The sequence below is a fragment of the Triticum aestivum genome, chromosome 5D (genome assembly GCF_018294505.1).
Source record: "Triticum aestivum cultivar Chinese Spring chromosome 5D, IWGSC CS RefSeq v2.1, whole genome shotgun sequence".
In the NCBI taxonomy this organism is placed as follows: Eukaryota; Viridiplantae; Streptophyta; class Magnoliopsida; order Poales; family Poaceae; genus Triticum; species Triticum aestivum.
The window spans coordinates 445,752,242-445,767,967 of NC_057808.1; the positions used below are offsets into that span (position 1 = coordinate 445,752,242).

The 15,726-nt window shown below is 45.9% G+C and overlaps 2 protein-coding genes across 4 annotated transcripts; one reads left to right on the plus strand and one right to left on the minus strand.

The window, feature by feature from the left end:
• Positions 1–446: 446 nt before the first annotated feature.
• Positions 447–4,839, minus strand: LOC123122577 (signal peptidase complex subunit 3B). Of its 2 annotated transcripts, XR_006460281.1 has the most exons (7): positions 4,537–4,839; positions 4,360–4,407; positions 4,190–4,252; positions 3,644–3,697; positions 943–1,029; positions 608–815; positions 447–576 (listed from the first exon to the last, which is right to left on the minus strand). XR_006460281.1 is itself a non-coding variant. In XM_044542790.1 (6 exons), the coding sequence occupies exons 1-6, from the start codon at positions 4,660–4,662 to the stop codon at positions 690–692; spliced, it is 504 nt and encodes a 167-aa protein (XP_044398725.1). In that variant the 5' UTR covers positions 4,663–4,839; the 3' UTR covers positions 447–689. The 2 variants fall into 2 exon arrangements, 1 of the variants encoding a protein (XP_044398725.1); XM_044542790.1 differs by having other exon boundaries at positions 447–815.
• A 1,447-nt stretch (positions 4,840–6,286) lies between these two features.
• Positions 6,287–14,675, plus strand: LOC123122578 (protein PHOX1). Of its 2 annotated transcripts, none has more exons than XM_044542794.1 (3): positions 6,287–8,787; positions 9,338–9,555; positions 14,557–14,675. In XM_044542794.1, exons 1-2 carry the CDS (start codon positions 6,849–6,851, stop codon positions 9,484–9,486), a joined length of 2,088 nt encoding a protein of 695 aa, XP_044398729.1. In that variant the 5' UTR covers positions 6,287–6,848; the 3' UTR covers positions 9,487–9,555; positions 14,557–14,675. The 2 variants fall into 2 exon arrangements, with proteins under 2 accessions (XP_044398729.1, XP_044398728.1); XM_044542793.1 differs by lacking the exon at positions 14,557–14,675 and adding an exon at positions 10,685–11,030 and having other exon boundaries at positions 6,290–8,787.
• Positions 14,676–15,726: the final 1,051 nt, after the last annotated feature.

Genomic DNA, 15,726 nt, shown 5'->3' on the forward strand with positions numbered 1-15,726 from the left:
CATATATATGTTGACAAAAAATATGTCTTACGTTTTTCCTCCAACGAGGAGGACCGGACGGACCTGACAAACGCACCTACCTAGTAGCTGATGACCGACGCGCCAATAAAAAACCAAAAAAAGAAGAAGAAAAGCATCACAATGGCCTTGACAAGATCATCATCTCCAAGGGCAAGGATTTCTCGGCTGCAGGTAGATTCTCCAAGGGCAATGAGCCTGCTTGCTTGCTATAGCTTCAGAGATAAGGGGAGGGTTGGAGAGCCCAAGCTTCCAGATTTCCTTGCACATTAAACTGACCTCCTCACTATCATTCAGTAACTCGCCGAAATTTCAAAAGAGAAAAGAAAAATCAGGAAGGAGAGAGTACACGACTCCTCTCCAACTGTGGAGCCGCTTGGATTGGCATAGAAATCCAACGAGGCTTTGCAAGCACAGGGGCAGGGCAGTTGCTACCATCAAAGTTTCGCATTCAGACAGTTAACATTACGGTTTCGTCTCGCGCATATTCGGCCAACATACAAGCTCATGAGCAAGTTTACATGTCCTGTCCCGCCAAGATTTAGAGCAAAAAAGGCCCGGCGCCAGCAACGCAACCACTGCCACTGCCACTAAACCCTTCCTGCGTTTGCACAGCACAGCGGACCATATATAGATAGGGCTAGCAGCTCTTGTTCAGAGATGGCGGCGGCCTATCTGTACTGCTCGGGGAGCTGGTACCCCGTCATGACGATCTTGTCCGCGAACATCTTGCCCGTCTTGGGCATGATGTGCCAGTGCATCGTCAGGTTGAAGTCCCTGCCCTTCAGGTTGCTCCCCTGCAAGTGACACAGGCACGGCATGGATCAAACAACCGTGCAGATGGAGGTTCCAACGCATAATCAAAGTATAATCATAAAAGATGATTTCCATCAAATTAACACACAATCAAGGCAACACGCTTGCCTGGTCGATAAATCTGTACTTGTTTGTGGTATGGATCAAGAACTTGGCGTGCTCCTTCGCCGGTATGATTCCATCCCAAAGGGACACCTGTCATATATATATAGTTAAACCCAGAGCAATTATGTAAATTACGGGGAATAACTTGAATTGCACAAGATGAATAACTTGAATTGCACAAGATAACTGATGCAGACAAGGAAAATTGACTCAACAAACAGTAACTATATAATATTATAATGCCAGAAAATAATGAGCCTTCCTCGATGTTACAGATATATCATGTGTCATGAGTACAGAACAAAGAGCATAGACCAGCACACTAGAAGTTCAGAAAACCAACAGAAGTAGGGCATATAGATATGGTCAAGCTAACATTCAGTAGATCATGCCAAATCTACAAAATTATTTTTTATCGTCTGATTTTAACCAAGCTTACCACACCTGGCTTTGACAACAATTATTTTGGCCAACTTCAGCATCTTTGTAGTTCATACAAATATGTCTGATTCAACGTCAGTTCATCGAAATTCCAAATTCCACAAGCAAATGTCAAATCAGTGGTGCAATCAAAAGCCAAACCAGGCTGAATTTAGACAGTTTGGCACATCATGATAGTATAGAATGGAATTCTTTAAGAATGAAGTATCAGAACTGATGCTAGAAATGGACATCAAATGAGCTAAACTTTGGTGGAATTCAATCGATTTCATCTAGCATTGCCGTCCAGTTCTTACAGGCAGATAACAACCAGAACTTATTGCCAGCTGACTAGCAATAACTAGGTTCAGATTGAAAATTCCTACTGGACTTTCACAAACAATTCATTTAGTGTAACCATATAGCAAGTTAATTTTGGTTTCCAATGCCATAAACATATATGCAACGGGTACATGCCAATTTGTCTGGTATTGAGGAACTGTGGACCGGCAGAAGCTTTGTGCCATGACTACCATTATTGCAGGTTTGCATTAATCATATGAGCATATATACTGGCCTACAGGACCATGTGAGGAACTATATTTTGGGTTCACTGATACTAATCTGATAACTTATTTTTTATCAAGATCTTTTTTTTGAATAAAAAGGTAGATCGTTATCTACCTTATGCATTCAAAACTGGCAAAAAATGCCCGGATGACTGTAGTCATTTACATGAAGGTGATGTGAAGCGCTGCACAACATGTGCAGCTGGCCATCACCAGACCGTCAGAGAGCAGAAACCAGAAAAGCATGGAGGGGGGGGGGGGGGGGGGGAGGTACAGCCTAAGTTGTGAGGAACAGATTAGCCCAGTGCACTAGTAGCTCTCTATCCGGCTCACCCCGAGCCCGCATGCTCCATAGGTTGAGAAGATCAGCAATCTCCTTGAAAGCACGGCCAGTACCCCAGTAGTTCTTGTCGAAGACCTGTGCATTTCTGGCAGCCCACAAGATCTTGAACCAAGTTTTTTTCATCTGGCTTCGGTAGCACACATTTTTAGTTAATTTGGCCAACTTCAGCAACTATGCTGTTTATAATTGATACAAATATGGTCGCTCCAACTTTAGTTTCATCCAAGTTCCGGATTCAGAAAGGAAAAGGTAAATCATTGGTAAAATAAATAGGCAGCCCATCAGTATATGTAAAGCTGATTATCTTAGTCTATTCCATTTACATTTCGGGGAGTTCAAGTGGTTTCAGGCCAAGTTTAGACAAGTTAGCACATTATGAACTACACAGCGGAGCTATTCAAAACAAAGCATCACAATTGATGATAGAGATGGTAGGAAAGGTGGTAAGCTCCGGCTGAATCTGATTATTTTCAAAAAGTTTGGACAAACACCATTATTGAAGTTGTGGAATGATCATAATCACTAGTACCATTACTGGCTGCTTAGTGGTAACTAGGCTCAAAATCTGACCCCCCCCCCCCGACTCTCCCCCTCTCACACACACACGCGCGCACGCAGCCAGCCAGCCACACCCAGGTATAGTTTGAGCGTCCCCTAGTGCAAAAAATATATAGTGTAACCCTGCAGCAAGTTACGTTCAGTTTACAAAACCATCAAATATATATATGCATCTACTTATGCATACAAGACAAGGAAAGGAGTTTATTTCCATCACTGCAAGCCATGTGTATGTGTCAATTGAATGTAATGGTGACCAGCACAAGCTTTGTGCCATAACTACCCAGCTGTTGCAGCTTTGCATTAATAGTGTGAGCACACATACTGGCCCACAGAATCATGTGAGGAAACAGTGCAAACAACACAGCATACTAGTGGTGGGTACTTTAGTAAAATATCTTGGAGAGGGGCGATTTGGCTCCCGAGCTCATCTGCCCGGGCTCAGAAATGAATATTCGAATATCTTGGTTTTATTGTGCGTTGGTAGGTTTTAATCAGCAGGACTTAACACTACAAAATCATGTGAGAAAACAGTGCAAACAACACAGCATAGTAGTAGTGGCATTACTGTGGGTTGGTAAGTTTTCTTCAGCAGGACTGGCTACTTTCCTGTAGGCACCATAATTCAGGTATAGAATCTAAAAACACAAGTGCCGGGCGTTAAAGGTGCAATACAACACACTGTATGCAATCTTCTCTCCTCACAGAAGTGATGTTTAAAATAGTTACCGGCATTCATTTTTTGTAGAGAATGGATAAAAGCACGGGTCATATTTGCAATAACACACCACCAATACTACATCAATAAACTTACTTGATTCAGGGCATTTTGTGGAGTCTCATACTCAGCTGCCACGAAAACAAACACCTGAACAGACATCCAAGAGAAGTAGCATTAAGTGATTTAGCATATCAGAAGCAGGAGGAAAAATCTCAAGCTTAGCCGAAACTGGAAGACATGAAAGATTCAAACTTCAGTTGCATGGTTGCTAGCATCATAACACTAAACCAGACACTACATGAAAGAAATATCTTTCTACTTGACACTGGCACAAGATCATTCTGCAAACCCGAGATATTCCATACATATGGATATACTACTACAGACGCGTTTGCGGACTTGCCTTCCTTTTCACCATGCCAGTATAGCCAATTTCACCGTGGTCAGTGTGAACATTCTATCACTACCTTACCTCGTGTTCTTGCCGGCGAAAGAAAAGAAACACCTTTACCATAACCAAAACATCATACTGTGCTTTCTACAACAGGAATCACCTCCCACCTCTATTTGGTTCCAGGAGAATACGAATCAGCGAACATTTAGGGGGAAAAGGGGTAGGGTGCCGGCAGAGGACATTACCTGTTTCGTGTTCCACGTGAAGAGCGACGAAAGGTCGGCGGAGATGTTCAGCGTCATGCTAACCTAAACAGGGACAGATCGTACAGCAAAGTACCGTCAGAATCCGATAACATTCCGCCGAAGGGAATCGTCGGCGTGGGAAGGCAGGGAACCGGGCACGGGGGGATCACCTCGTCGTTGGCGTTGGCCTCCTTCTGGAACCAGTTGATGTTGAGGATCTGCGCGGCTCAAAACAACGCACCACAGATCGCGTGAGCAGGGGAGACGAATCGGGTAGGACAGCGGACGAACTAAATCGAGGCGCTGTGGGGGGAGGGGGGAGACGAGACGGGGACGGGGGCGGGTACCTTGACGGAGGCGGCGGGGGTGGGGGAGTTGAAGCTGTCGGAGAAGGAGGCGGCGAAGCACATGGCGGCGAGTATCGTCAGCGCGAACGTCGCCACCGCGTTCGCGCGGTGCCCGAAGGAGTGCATCCTCGCTCGCTCGCCGGGGCTCGCTGCTGCTGCTGGCTGCTGCCTGTGCTTGTGCTGCTCCGCGGCGGCGCCGGCGAATCCCGTGCAAAGCTATCTCTTCTTTTTTCCCTGTCTGCTGTACTTTTCGCTGCCTGTTTTGCTCTGATCTTTGGAGAGGACGGGCGGATCGTGGGTTCCATGTGACCGGACCCACGTGTAGGTGACAGTGGTGGACATGACGTGGCGCGCGGTGATTGGGTGCGGCACGTCACGGGGAGTTACTGACGACGTGATGTGGTGGAGTAATAGCTGCGGGTACAAGTGGGCCGGCCCGTCATCCAGCACGGGAAAAGCCATCTTGTTGGTACGGGCCTTTATTCGGGCATGTCTGCGCAGTTATTGTTAGGAACGCAGGTTCACCTAAAAAAAAATGTTAGGAACGCAGGTCAGGTTGGGCCTTCTAGCGTGAAAACAAAAGAGGAAAAAAATCAAATTCAAATTCAAATTTTTTTGGTGGTAAAACTTGAAACAAGCTCATTTGGCACAAAACAGCTATGATCATGTGTTATTCTAAACAAAAGAGGGAAAAAATCAAATTCAATTTCAATTTTTTTTCCTTTACCTTACCTCAGCCCGCTCAAGGTAGCAATACACAACATTTGCCGGGTGCAATCATTTTTGTGAGTAAAATGCACAAAACCACCACATTAGCGTCATTCCTGTGCATTTTACTCCATTTTTGTCATAACACATGGTGTAGCATGTGAGTAGCGCAAGAGAGATCACCTTCACCGAGAGGGCGGCGGCGAGCAATTGTCTTTGGAGATTGCTGAGGGAGATGAGCTTGTGGTGGCTGACCGTGTGTGTCATCACGGGAAGCCGGCAAAGTCCAAGGAATCCGTAGAGAATATTTATTTTAAATTGTTGGTTTTCGTGGGGAGCCGTCTACATGCGTTTTTAGTGTAAGTTTATTTTTCCCCGCGGTCGGGCGCCCTTCTTCCTTCGCTAGCCTAATACCTCTTCTCTTCTTCACTCGCGCTCTCCTCCCATCCTTGCCTCACTGCCGCCTGTCACGCCGTTCTTGTCTCCGGCGAGGTCCCTATCTAAACCGAGCGAAAGCACCCGCCCGCTCGCGCCTAAGAATCTCTTGTCCTCAAACACGTCGACGACGGCGCAACCAGCTCCGACGCTGGCGTCTCGGCATGGACATCTGGGTGCGCCTTTGCAATCAACATATTTTCTGCGAAAATCAATTTATACACAAATGTTGAGGAATTTGTGAAACAGAAACATGTTTTTAGAGCTTTATTTTCTCGATTTTTCTATATGAGCTCAAGAGCGCATGGAGACAAAATTCGGCAACGTTTTTTTTATGAGAGCAGCTTAGGCCGAAATGGGACAGGGACGCGGCGCATACGGCCCAGCGACTACGCTGTCCGGGACCGTTAGCGACCACGGTCCCAGGCCGCCCGCCCGTCGGTCGGCCCACCGCCCCGCCGGCCAGCGACAGCGACGGCGACGGAGGCAGCGCAAGCAAAGCCGCAAACCCTAATCTAATCCACCCTCCTCCTGACCCCAAAACCTGTTGGTTCGGGCAAGCAATTACCCCCGCCAACCCACCGCACCGAACCGCACTCCCTCCTTTCCTTTCTCGCTGGCGGCCAGTCGCCACCGCCACACGCTCCCTCCCCGTGACCGCCCGCACGCAACCCCACCAGACCAAACCCACCGGACCAAGCCAACCCCCGAGGACCAACACGGGCAAAAATCTCGTCTTTTTGAGGAGCTGGAAGAACAAAGGAAGAAGAAGACGAAGAATATTGCCCTTTGCCCCGTTCCCAACCCTTCCTCTCCGCCCCTCCCCTCCGCGGCGGCGGCCAGCGAGCTGTTGTTCGTTTATTTGTCTCCACGCATCCCCTTCCCCCACAAATATTCCGTGCCTTTCTTCCACCGCGTGCGTTCCTTTCCTCTGCCGTCCGTCGACCCTGCTTTGACTTCAAGTTGAAGCTGCTGCCCCTCCTCCTGCCCTCCTTCCTTCCTTCCTTCCTTCCTTCCTGGGATTTGGGAATTCTTCCGCCTCCCCGGCGTCTCCCCTCCACCGGATTGGAGAATTCCTGCCTTCCCATCTGAGGATTCGAGGCGGCGGAGGATTTTAAGAGGGTTCTCCGTCTGTTTCCGGCGGCGGATTTGGATTTGCGAGATTCCGGATGGGGAAGCCGTCGCAGAAGAAGAATAAGAGGGCCTCCTCCGGCGCCAAGTCGGGCGACCACCACGGGGGCGCCAAGCCAGGGGCGCTGGAGCGCTCGGGCTCCAAGGTGCTCGACGGCGACGAGACCATCTTCGCCGAGATGGCGCAGGAGCTGCGGGAGGAGGGGAACAAGCTCTTCCAGCGCCGGGACTACGAGCGCGCCCTCCTCAACTACGAGAAGGCCGTCAAGCTCCTCCCCGCATCCGCCGCCCTCGACGCCGCCTACCTCCACAGCAACCTCGCCGCCTGCTACATGCAGATGAGCCCCCCCGACCACTACCGCGCCATCAACGAGTGCAACCTCGCCCTCGACGCTTCCCCAAAGTACTCCAAGGCGCTGCTCAAGCGGGCCCGCTGCTTCGAGGCGCTCGGCCGCCTCGACCTCGCCGCCCGGGATGTGGACAGGGTGCTAGCCGCCGAGCCTGGGAATCTGACGGCGCTCGACGTCGCCGACAGGGTCAGGCGGACCATGGAGGAGAAGGGGTTCGTGGTGGACGGGGAGGCCGTCATGCCCACGCCCGAGGAGGTGGTCGCCGCCGCGCCCAAACAGCAGCAGAAGCCCAGGAAGAAGAAGGGGCGCAAGGCGGCCGCCAAGGCCGCGGCTGCCGCCGTCGAGGAGCAGGGGGAGGAGAAGGCGGCCGAGCCTGTCAAGGAGGCCGAGGAGCCACCGAGGCAGGTCAAGCTCGTGTTCGGCGAGGACATCCGGTGGGCGCAGGTGCCGGCGACCTGCAGCATGGCTCAGCTGCGGGAGGCCGTCCGCGGCAAGTTCCCGGGACTCAAGGCTGTTCTTGTCAAGTACAAGGACAGGGAGGGCGACCTTGTCACCATCACCAACCAGGACGAGCTCAAATGGGCCGAGGACTTGACTGAGCCGGGGAGCTCGCTTCGGCTCTATGTCACCGAAGCTGACCCGGAGCATGAGCCTTATGTTGAGGATGCCAGCAGCAACCCGCTGGACAGAAATACGCACAACGCATCGGACAATGGAAGTATCAGAAGCAACAGGCAGGATGAGGACAGGAGCACCGTGACTTACATTGATGATTGGATTGTGCAGTTTGCTCGCCTTTTCAAGAACCATGTCGGGGTCAGCTCCGATGAGTATCTGGACCTCCATGAGGTCAGTATGAAGCTGTACACCGATGCCATTGAAGACACGATTACTACCGATGAAGCCCAGGAGGTGTTTCAGCTTGCTGAGGGGAACTTCCAGGAGATGGCGGCGCTTGCGTTTTTCCACTGGGGTAATGTTCACATGTCTCGGGCTAGGAAGAGGCTGCTCTTACCGGAAGACTCTCCAAAGGAATTGGTGCTTGAGAAAGTGAGGGAAGCGTATGAGTGGGCAAAGGAAGAGTACAAGAAGGCCGGGAAGACATACGAAGAAGCTGTAAGGGCCAAGCCGGACTTTTTCGAAGGTTTCCTTGCACTTGCGCACCAACAGTTTGAGCAAGCAAAGCTGTCATGGTATTATGCTATCGGTACCAATGCGGATCTGGACACATGGCCTTCCTCTGAAGTCTTGGAGCTCTTCAATAGAGCTGAAGATAACATGGAGAAGGGTACAGAAATGTGGGAGGAAGTGGAAGAACAGCGCCTGAAGAACCGATCCAAACCTAGCCAGGAAAATGCTGTGCTAGAGAAGATGGGCATGGAGGAGTATATCAAAGATGTATCCACTGATGACGCTGCTGAACGGGCTTCCAATATGAGGTCCCAGATAAATATTCTGTGGGGTATGCTGCTTTATGAGCGTTCAGTTGTGGAGTTTAAATTAGGACTGCCAGCGTGGGAGGATTGTCTGATGGCAGCAATTGAGAAGTTCAAACTTGGGGGAGCTTCAGCTACAAACATTGCTGTGTTGGTGAAAAACCACTGTGCAAATGAAACTGCCCAGGATGGTAAGAAAAACAATATTTGTTTATTATCTAGTAGTTCACCATGTTCTTATCTCCTGATTCGCGAGGCCGAGGGAATTTTAATGTTGATTTTGTTGGAGAAAAATAAAATTGCACACAAAATCATCATTAAAAATTGCGATGCTGATTGACCTGTCAACCCTTCTATAGACATGCTGTGGCTTTTTGCTAGCTGGTCCTCTTGATCACTTTAAACTGACTGGAACTTATTATTAGGGAAGTTCACCTAGTATCATTGGAACTGTTATCATATTTTGAAGATTTTTCTAGTACTGAAGATAATTTCTGAGAAATTTTGTTTACAGAAAACCGGTCTCTTACATGTGTTGTTCACTAGTCGTTTTTTGTTTAAAACATTGAGTTCGTCATAATGTGCCTTTGGTGTAGTTAATATTGTGAAAACCTCACGAGCTGTAATTGTGTAATCTACATTGTGTTCTATGCTGAATCTTCCTAGTCATATGTTTCAACCTGTAATTGTGTAATTTACATCGCAGCACTCGTTTCTAAGAATGTCTTGTTTGCTTCTTAGGTTTGGGCTTCAACGTTGATGAAATTGTGCAAGCCTGGAATGAGATGTACGACATTAAACGGTGGCTGCGTGGTGTTCCATCCTTCCGTCTCGAGCCATTGTTTAGGCGGAGAACTCCGCAACTGCATATGGCACTGGAGCATATATAGTATGTATGAAGTTGCTCCACACATATTAAATTCTGGGGCACTGTTACCGACACCAATCTTCTTTTTTAGGTGAGCGCATTTCTATTCGTTTGCATCAGAACTTTATTTCATATGCACATGAGAAATTTGAATTGGCTTTAGTGTGTTAGATGTGTCTTGCTTTTGTCATGATTGTTGCAGGCTGCATGGGTATGATTGTAAGAACGATGAATATACAGTTCTGAGTTTATCTGCTGCTCATTTTTTTTACTACGCCAGTTATTTCTGGATTTATGTAGTTCTGCCAACGCATATCTGCTGTTGCATGCATTTCATTTGTTTAGTTGTCCTTGTTATTGGTCCATAGATGCCTTTTGAAAAGAAAATGCCCTTTGTCTCTCTCAAAAAGAGAGGTAATAATTAATAAAGCCATACACTTCATATGAAATTGGACTCTGTTGACTATTTACTTTAGTCCAATTTCTTGTGCTGATTGGTCCAGATGATTCTGTAAACAAAATGCTGAAAGTACTAAATAATTAGAAGTTCAGAAAGCATGGTAGGTGAGATGTTTGAAGATAAGATCAAAGTATGGTACAACTATGTACAGTAGCTTTTAATGGAGATACTACCATATCATGAAGATAATAGATCTTTGCATGGAAAAGACTGCTTTCTGCCATACAGGGTTAGCATAGTCTGCACATGATAAGCTAATACTCCCTCTGTCCCACTATCTAAGTAACAGCTTGCAAAAACATCGTATATTGTGGGACGGAGGGAGTACATCTTTTAGTTCCTGATGGTCTGTGCTTAAGGGTTTAATTTACTGTAGGCTGAAGGACTTTGAAATAAACTCTTCCTGATATCATTTAAAAAAAATAAGTTTATGCATCATCTGTATTGAACTGTTATTGTAGGTTAATGCAACTTTAGACATAAACTTAGTTCCTTGGGCAGTCTAGTCGAATCTCAGAATGTGATCATCCTCTGTTTTCTTTTGGGCGAAAAAGGTCTCTTCCTTTGTCAGACTGGAGCATTACAGTACAAATACTGTTTCCATACGTATTCTGAGCTACTGATTCGTTGGTCCATCTTAGTCAGAGCCTTGTGATCAATCCTTTGTTTGCCCAGTTATATCATCTTAAACTTGATCCAAATTGTTCATTGTTTGTGATCTTTGTGGCATTGAATTTAACCTGTTGATTTATCTCTGCAGGTCAACTGCTGATTGGGATACAATACATGGATTTGTTCGGTTGCATTTTTTATACATCGAAAGAGTCTGCTTCCCGGTTGCGAAGCTATTCATTGCGGAGGGGTGGAGCCCACCCGCGATTTGCATACGTTAGTTGTTGTTCTTTTTGTCTGTCTTGTTCTTTTTCATGCACAGGAAGCTGTGACTTGTTACTGTATTAGAACTGCATTTGCCCGTAAGCTTAGTAATATATACATACTATTTTGAGGATGGATTGGTGCATCCTGTGTTTGTTTTGCACTGCTGCGGTACCTTGTCTGCATGCCTGTTTTGGGCTTAATTATATTGTGATTACATACACCATCTAGAATTCCTTGCACTGGAATCTGAAAGAAACAAAGGATTTTATTTTTTGAGGACATCTCAAGCGGGGGCGGGGGTTTCTGCATTTCCTTTAGAAGAAGAGAGATGGTCCAGTTTATAAGAAAACCGGACCCAAAAACCTAACATTTTTTGGTTAATTATAAGAAAAACCGAGTGGAAACCAAAAAAAAAACAGAAAAAGACACTAGAGCTTGGGCACCGGGAAGGCACCGACATCAAGAGACATCTACATATCGAGCCCCAAAATCATTGGGTGTGGCCAGGCTCAAGTGCAATCGAACATATCTTATAGTACATATCGAGCCTTGCTGCACGGAAGCATCATGGGCTATCCACGATCACTTGCCGCGAAAAGTGGTTTCCCGCAACTAAATTAGTGTATTTGGGAAACGTGAGATTATGTCTGAGGGAGTTGTGGAGAGCAAAGATTTTATCCTTTTTCTTTGTGAATTATGGTACCATATATGGACTGGCTCACATGTGGTGATTATAAATGTTTTGGGGTAGTTGGAAACTCACATTGGTATCTCTACCGGCCGAGACTTTGCTGGTGGCTCTCTATATATAACCACACTTCAAATGTGTTTCCTTCAAAGGACATATAAATACAACGATGGCATCTAGAAGGACATCCCTTACATCTATCTTGTGAAGTGAGTGAACTTTTTACTGAATCATTGGTTGTAGCTAGCTTAGGGCTGGGAGGCATCAGGAAAGCCGTTAGCACATGGATTCAAAAAGAAAGCACTGGTTAGCCCAAGCTCACAAGATTGTTCTGTGTCATGATACAAGATCTGCAATGCACATAGGCAGCATGGCAAAGACTACGGCCATCTTCGCATTAGCTTACGCTCCACTGCTCACCCACAAAAAGACGGACATGCAGTTTAGCCCTCTTGTGATGTGTAGACGACGCGAGCTGCTATGCTTTGACTTGCGGGGTACGTTCCTCGTAGGGGGCTTGCTCCTCCCATACGTCGTACACCCTTCTCTTTTCTCTACAAGTTGTCTGTGCATTGCAATGTGCCATATATATTCTATAGGTTAGCACTGATCGTGTCAAACATATACAACTAGAATGCCCACGCACATCATGCAACATCACTGACTTTATTTTTATGAGTGAATCACTTATTCTTCTTTTACCTACTATCTCCACCCCTCTCCACCAATCCAAGCTTGCCACTGCATCAATGGTGCATCGAACTCACAATCATCCTCCACACATTAGAGCAAGGTTAATGGTCGAGCCAAGTGTTGGCTATATCTTGTTGCCATGTCATCTATAGCCAGCCTAATAGCCAACATGTATATTAGTTAGTTAAAAAAAGTATTAGTACTTTAGTAAATACACGGCCACCTCACACTCTCACGATGTTTCTTGGAGCCCGTGTTGGAGCTGACTCTTAATTTGCAACCCACTTCCCTTCTCTCTCTGCTCTTCTCTCTCATCTAACTCAGTAAAAATATAATACTTTAATTCGTGTAGCCCACTTACATCACCTTAGTATACTTGCTCTTAGTATATGACCACCCAAAAATCGGTTACTAACCGCACAACAATGCATACATATCAACCTTAATGATTAGAAAGATTCTTTTGATCTCTTTTTGTAGTGACCAGTCAGCTGAACATTTGGGAGTAGTAATTTAATGTCCGAACTTTTCAATATTTTTATTAGTTTTTCCGTTCATCCCCTTTGCTCTCGCATTGTCGTAATGTCAATGTTTGTGTTCTTCGACCACAACAAAGATAACATTCTTTGCAATCACAACAAATCTATATACCTCAGAAGATCAAACTGAAACAAAGATCAAACCCCCGCTCCTCGTTTCTAAACACGAGAAAATCAGTTACTAACTGCATAATAACACATATCTATATATTACATAATTCACTCTAAATAAATGAAAAATCACATTACAAGTCAAATAAACTCAAAGGAACTGACAATATCTTTGTCAAGCACATCTCAGTCAAACAACTAATTCCAGTATGGACATTCCATGTCTCTCTCTCCATCTTGGTAGCTGCAGCATGGTTGTTTCTACAAAAATAAAAGAGCATAGCAAAATGTTTTAGTAAATACATGGGGGCGACGCGACATGAACTCACATCACTGTAGTGACCACGAACACTGCAGTCAGCCGAAAAAAACTTTCTTCAACCAGGATCTTGATAGTAATTTTCAGCTCCATTAGTATGTCTTGCCGCTTCATGTGTTCCAGGTTTCACCTCATGATGCTTCTTTTCTTCTATGGTTGACACCAATCTGTCAAAAAATCTTGGAGCAACAAAAAATTTCGGAAAAACAGTTCATATATAATAGCAATGGCACAAAAAATTTCAGAAAAGCAAGGAGGGGATGAGGGATGGGGAGGGAGGAGGAGGAATCGGTCGGCCCAAGTCCGGCGGGCGGTGTCGGACCACCGATTCACAGCAAGCCTGCAGATCCCGCCGGCGGTATTGAGTTGGGGTGTTGGTTTTTCTTGCGGTATTGATTTGGGATGTTGATTTATCTTTGCAGGTCAATCGTTGATTGGGATGGACACATGGATTTGTTCGGTTGCATTTTTTATACATGGAAAAGTCTGCTTCCCGGTGGCAAAGCTATTCACTGCAGAGGGGTGGAGCCTGCCCGCGATTTGGATACGTTAATTTTTTCATGTCTGTCTCGTTCTTCATGCATAGAAGTCGTGGCTTGTTACTGTATTATTAGAGCTGCATTTGTAGTAAGCTTAGTGATATACTACCTCCATTTCAAAATATAAAATGTTTTGGTAGGCTAGTGACGTCTTATATTTTGAAGGTAAGGTTTTGCTATGGTAAAACTATGCACAGTAGCATTTAATGGATTCGAGATACTGTACCATATCATGAAAATATATAGATCTTTGCTTGGAAAAAATTGCTTTCTGCGATACAGGATTAGCATAGTCCACACAATTTTTTTTTGAAAAGGGGGAGATCCCCGGCCTCTGCATCGGAACGATGCATACGGCCACATTTATTAATAAGCAAATAAGTTCAACACATGTCTTGAGCATAGTCCGCACATGATATGATGATAAGGTACTAGTGCATTTTTTAGTTCCTGATGGTCTGTGCTTAGGGGTTTAATTTACTGTAGGCTGAAGGCCTTTGATGTAAACCCTTACCTGATGTCATCTAAAAAAGAGTTTATGCATCATCTGCATTGAACTGTTATTGTAGGTTAATGCAACTTTAGGCGTTAACCTAGTTCCTTGGGCATTCTACCTTTCTAGGTAAATCTCTGAATGTGACGATCCTCTGTTTTCTTTTGGCTCCTCCTTGGTCAAACTGGAACATTTACAGTACAAATAATGTATCCATACATATTCCGAGCCACTGATTTGTTGGTCCTGTCTTAGTCATAGCCTTGTGATTCTTTGTTTACCCCGTTATTATCTTAAAATTCTTTATCCAAATTTTACTTTGCTTGTGATCTTTGTGGTATTGAATTTGGCGTGTTGATCTATCTTTGCAGGTCAATTGCTGATTGGGATACAATACATGGATTTGTTCGGTTGCATTTTTTATACATCAAAAGAGTCTGCTTCCCGGTTGCGAAGCTATTCATTGCGGAGTGGTGGAGCCCACCCGCGATTTGCATACGTTAGTTGTTGTTCTTTTTGTCTGTCTTGTTCTTTTTCATGGGCAGGAAGCTGTGACTTGTTACTGTATTAGAGCTGCATTTGTCAGTAAGCTTAGTAATATATACATACTATATTTTGAGGATGGATTGGTGCGTCCTCTGTTTGTTTTGCATTGTTGCGGTGCCTTGTCTGCATGCCTGTTTTGGGCTCGTTTATATTGTGATTACATGCACCATCTAGAATTCCTCGCACTGGAATCTGAAAGAAACAAAGGGTTTTCCGCGACTAAATTAGTGTATTTGGGGAACCTGAGATTGTGTTGAGGGAGCCATGTTAGTAAAAGTTCTCGTAGTGACTAGACTCAACTTCGGCCAAGGAGTTGGAAAGGGGGATCCTACAGGCAGTCGGCTCTGATACCAACTTGTGACACCCCCGATTCAATCATAGACTAATCATGCACGCAAACGTGTACGATCAAGATCAGGGACTCATGGGAAGATATCACAACACAACTCTAAAACATAAATAAGTCATACAAGCATCATAATACAAGCCAGGGGCCTCGAGGGCTCGAATACAAGTGCTCGATCATAGACGAGTCAGCGGAAGCAACAATATCTGAGCACAGACATAAGTTAAACAAGTTTGCCTTAAGGCTAGCACAAACGGGGATACAGATCGAAAGAGGCGCAGGCCTCCTGCCTGGGATCCTCCTAAACTACTCCCGGTCGTCGTCAGCGGGCTGCACGTAGTAGTAGGCACCTCCGGTGTAGTAGGAGTCGTCGTCGGCGGTGGCGTCTGGCTCCTGGGCTCCAACATCTGGTTGCGACAACCAGGTAGAAGGAAAGGGGAAAAGAGGGAGAAAAGCAACCGTGAGTACTCATCCAAAGTACTCGCAAGCAAGGAGCTACACTACATATGCATGGGTATATGTGTAAAGGGCCATATCGGTGGACTGAACTGCAGAATGCCAGAATAAGGGGGGGATAGCTAGTCCTGTCGAAGACTACGCTTCTGGCAGCCTCCATCTTGCAGCATGTAGAAGAGAGTAGATTGAAGTC

What these genes read in the sequence shown, in the direction of transcription:
- LOC123122577 (XM_044542790.1), bottom strand. Translation starts at nt 4,662, where the DNA reads ATGCACTCCTTCGGGCACCGCGCGAACGCGGTGGCGACGTTCGCGCTG. An exon ending in TCACGTGGAACACGAAACAG is followed by an intron (nt 3,698 to 4,189) that starts GTAATGTCCTCT and finishes ATGTCTGTTCAG; the next exon opens with GTGTTTGTTTTCGTGGCAGC. An exon ending in CACAAAATGCCCTGAATCAA is followed by an intron (nt 1,030 to 3,643) that starts GTAAGTTTATTG and finishes TATATATGACAG; the next exon opens with GTGTCCCTTTGGGATGGAAT.
- LOC123122578 (XM_044542794.1), top strand. Translation starts at nt 6,849, where the DNA reads ATGGGGAAGCCGTCGCAGAAGAAGAATAAGAGGGCCTCCTCCGGCGCC. An exon ending in AAATGAAACTGCCCAGGATG is followed by an intron (nt 8,788 to 9,337) that starts GTAAGAAAAACA and finishes TTTGCTTCTTAG; the next exon opens with GTTTGGGCTTCAACGTTGAT.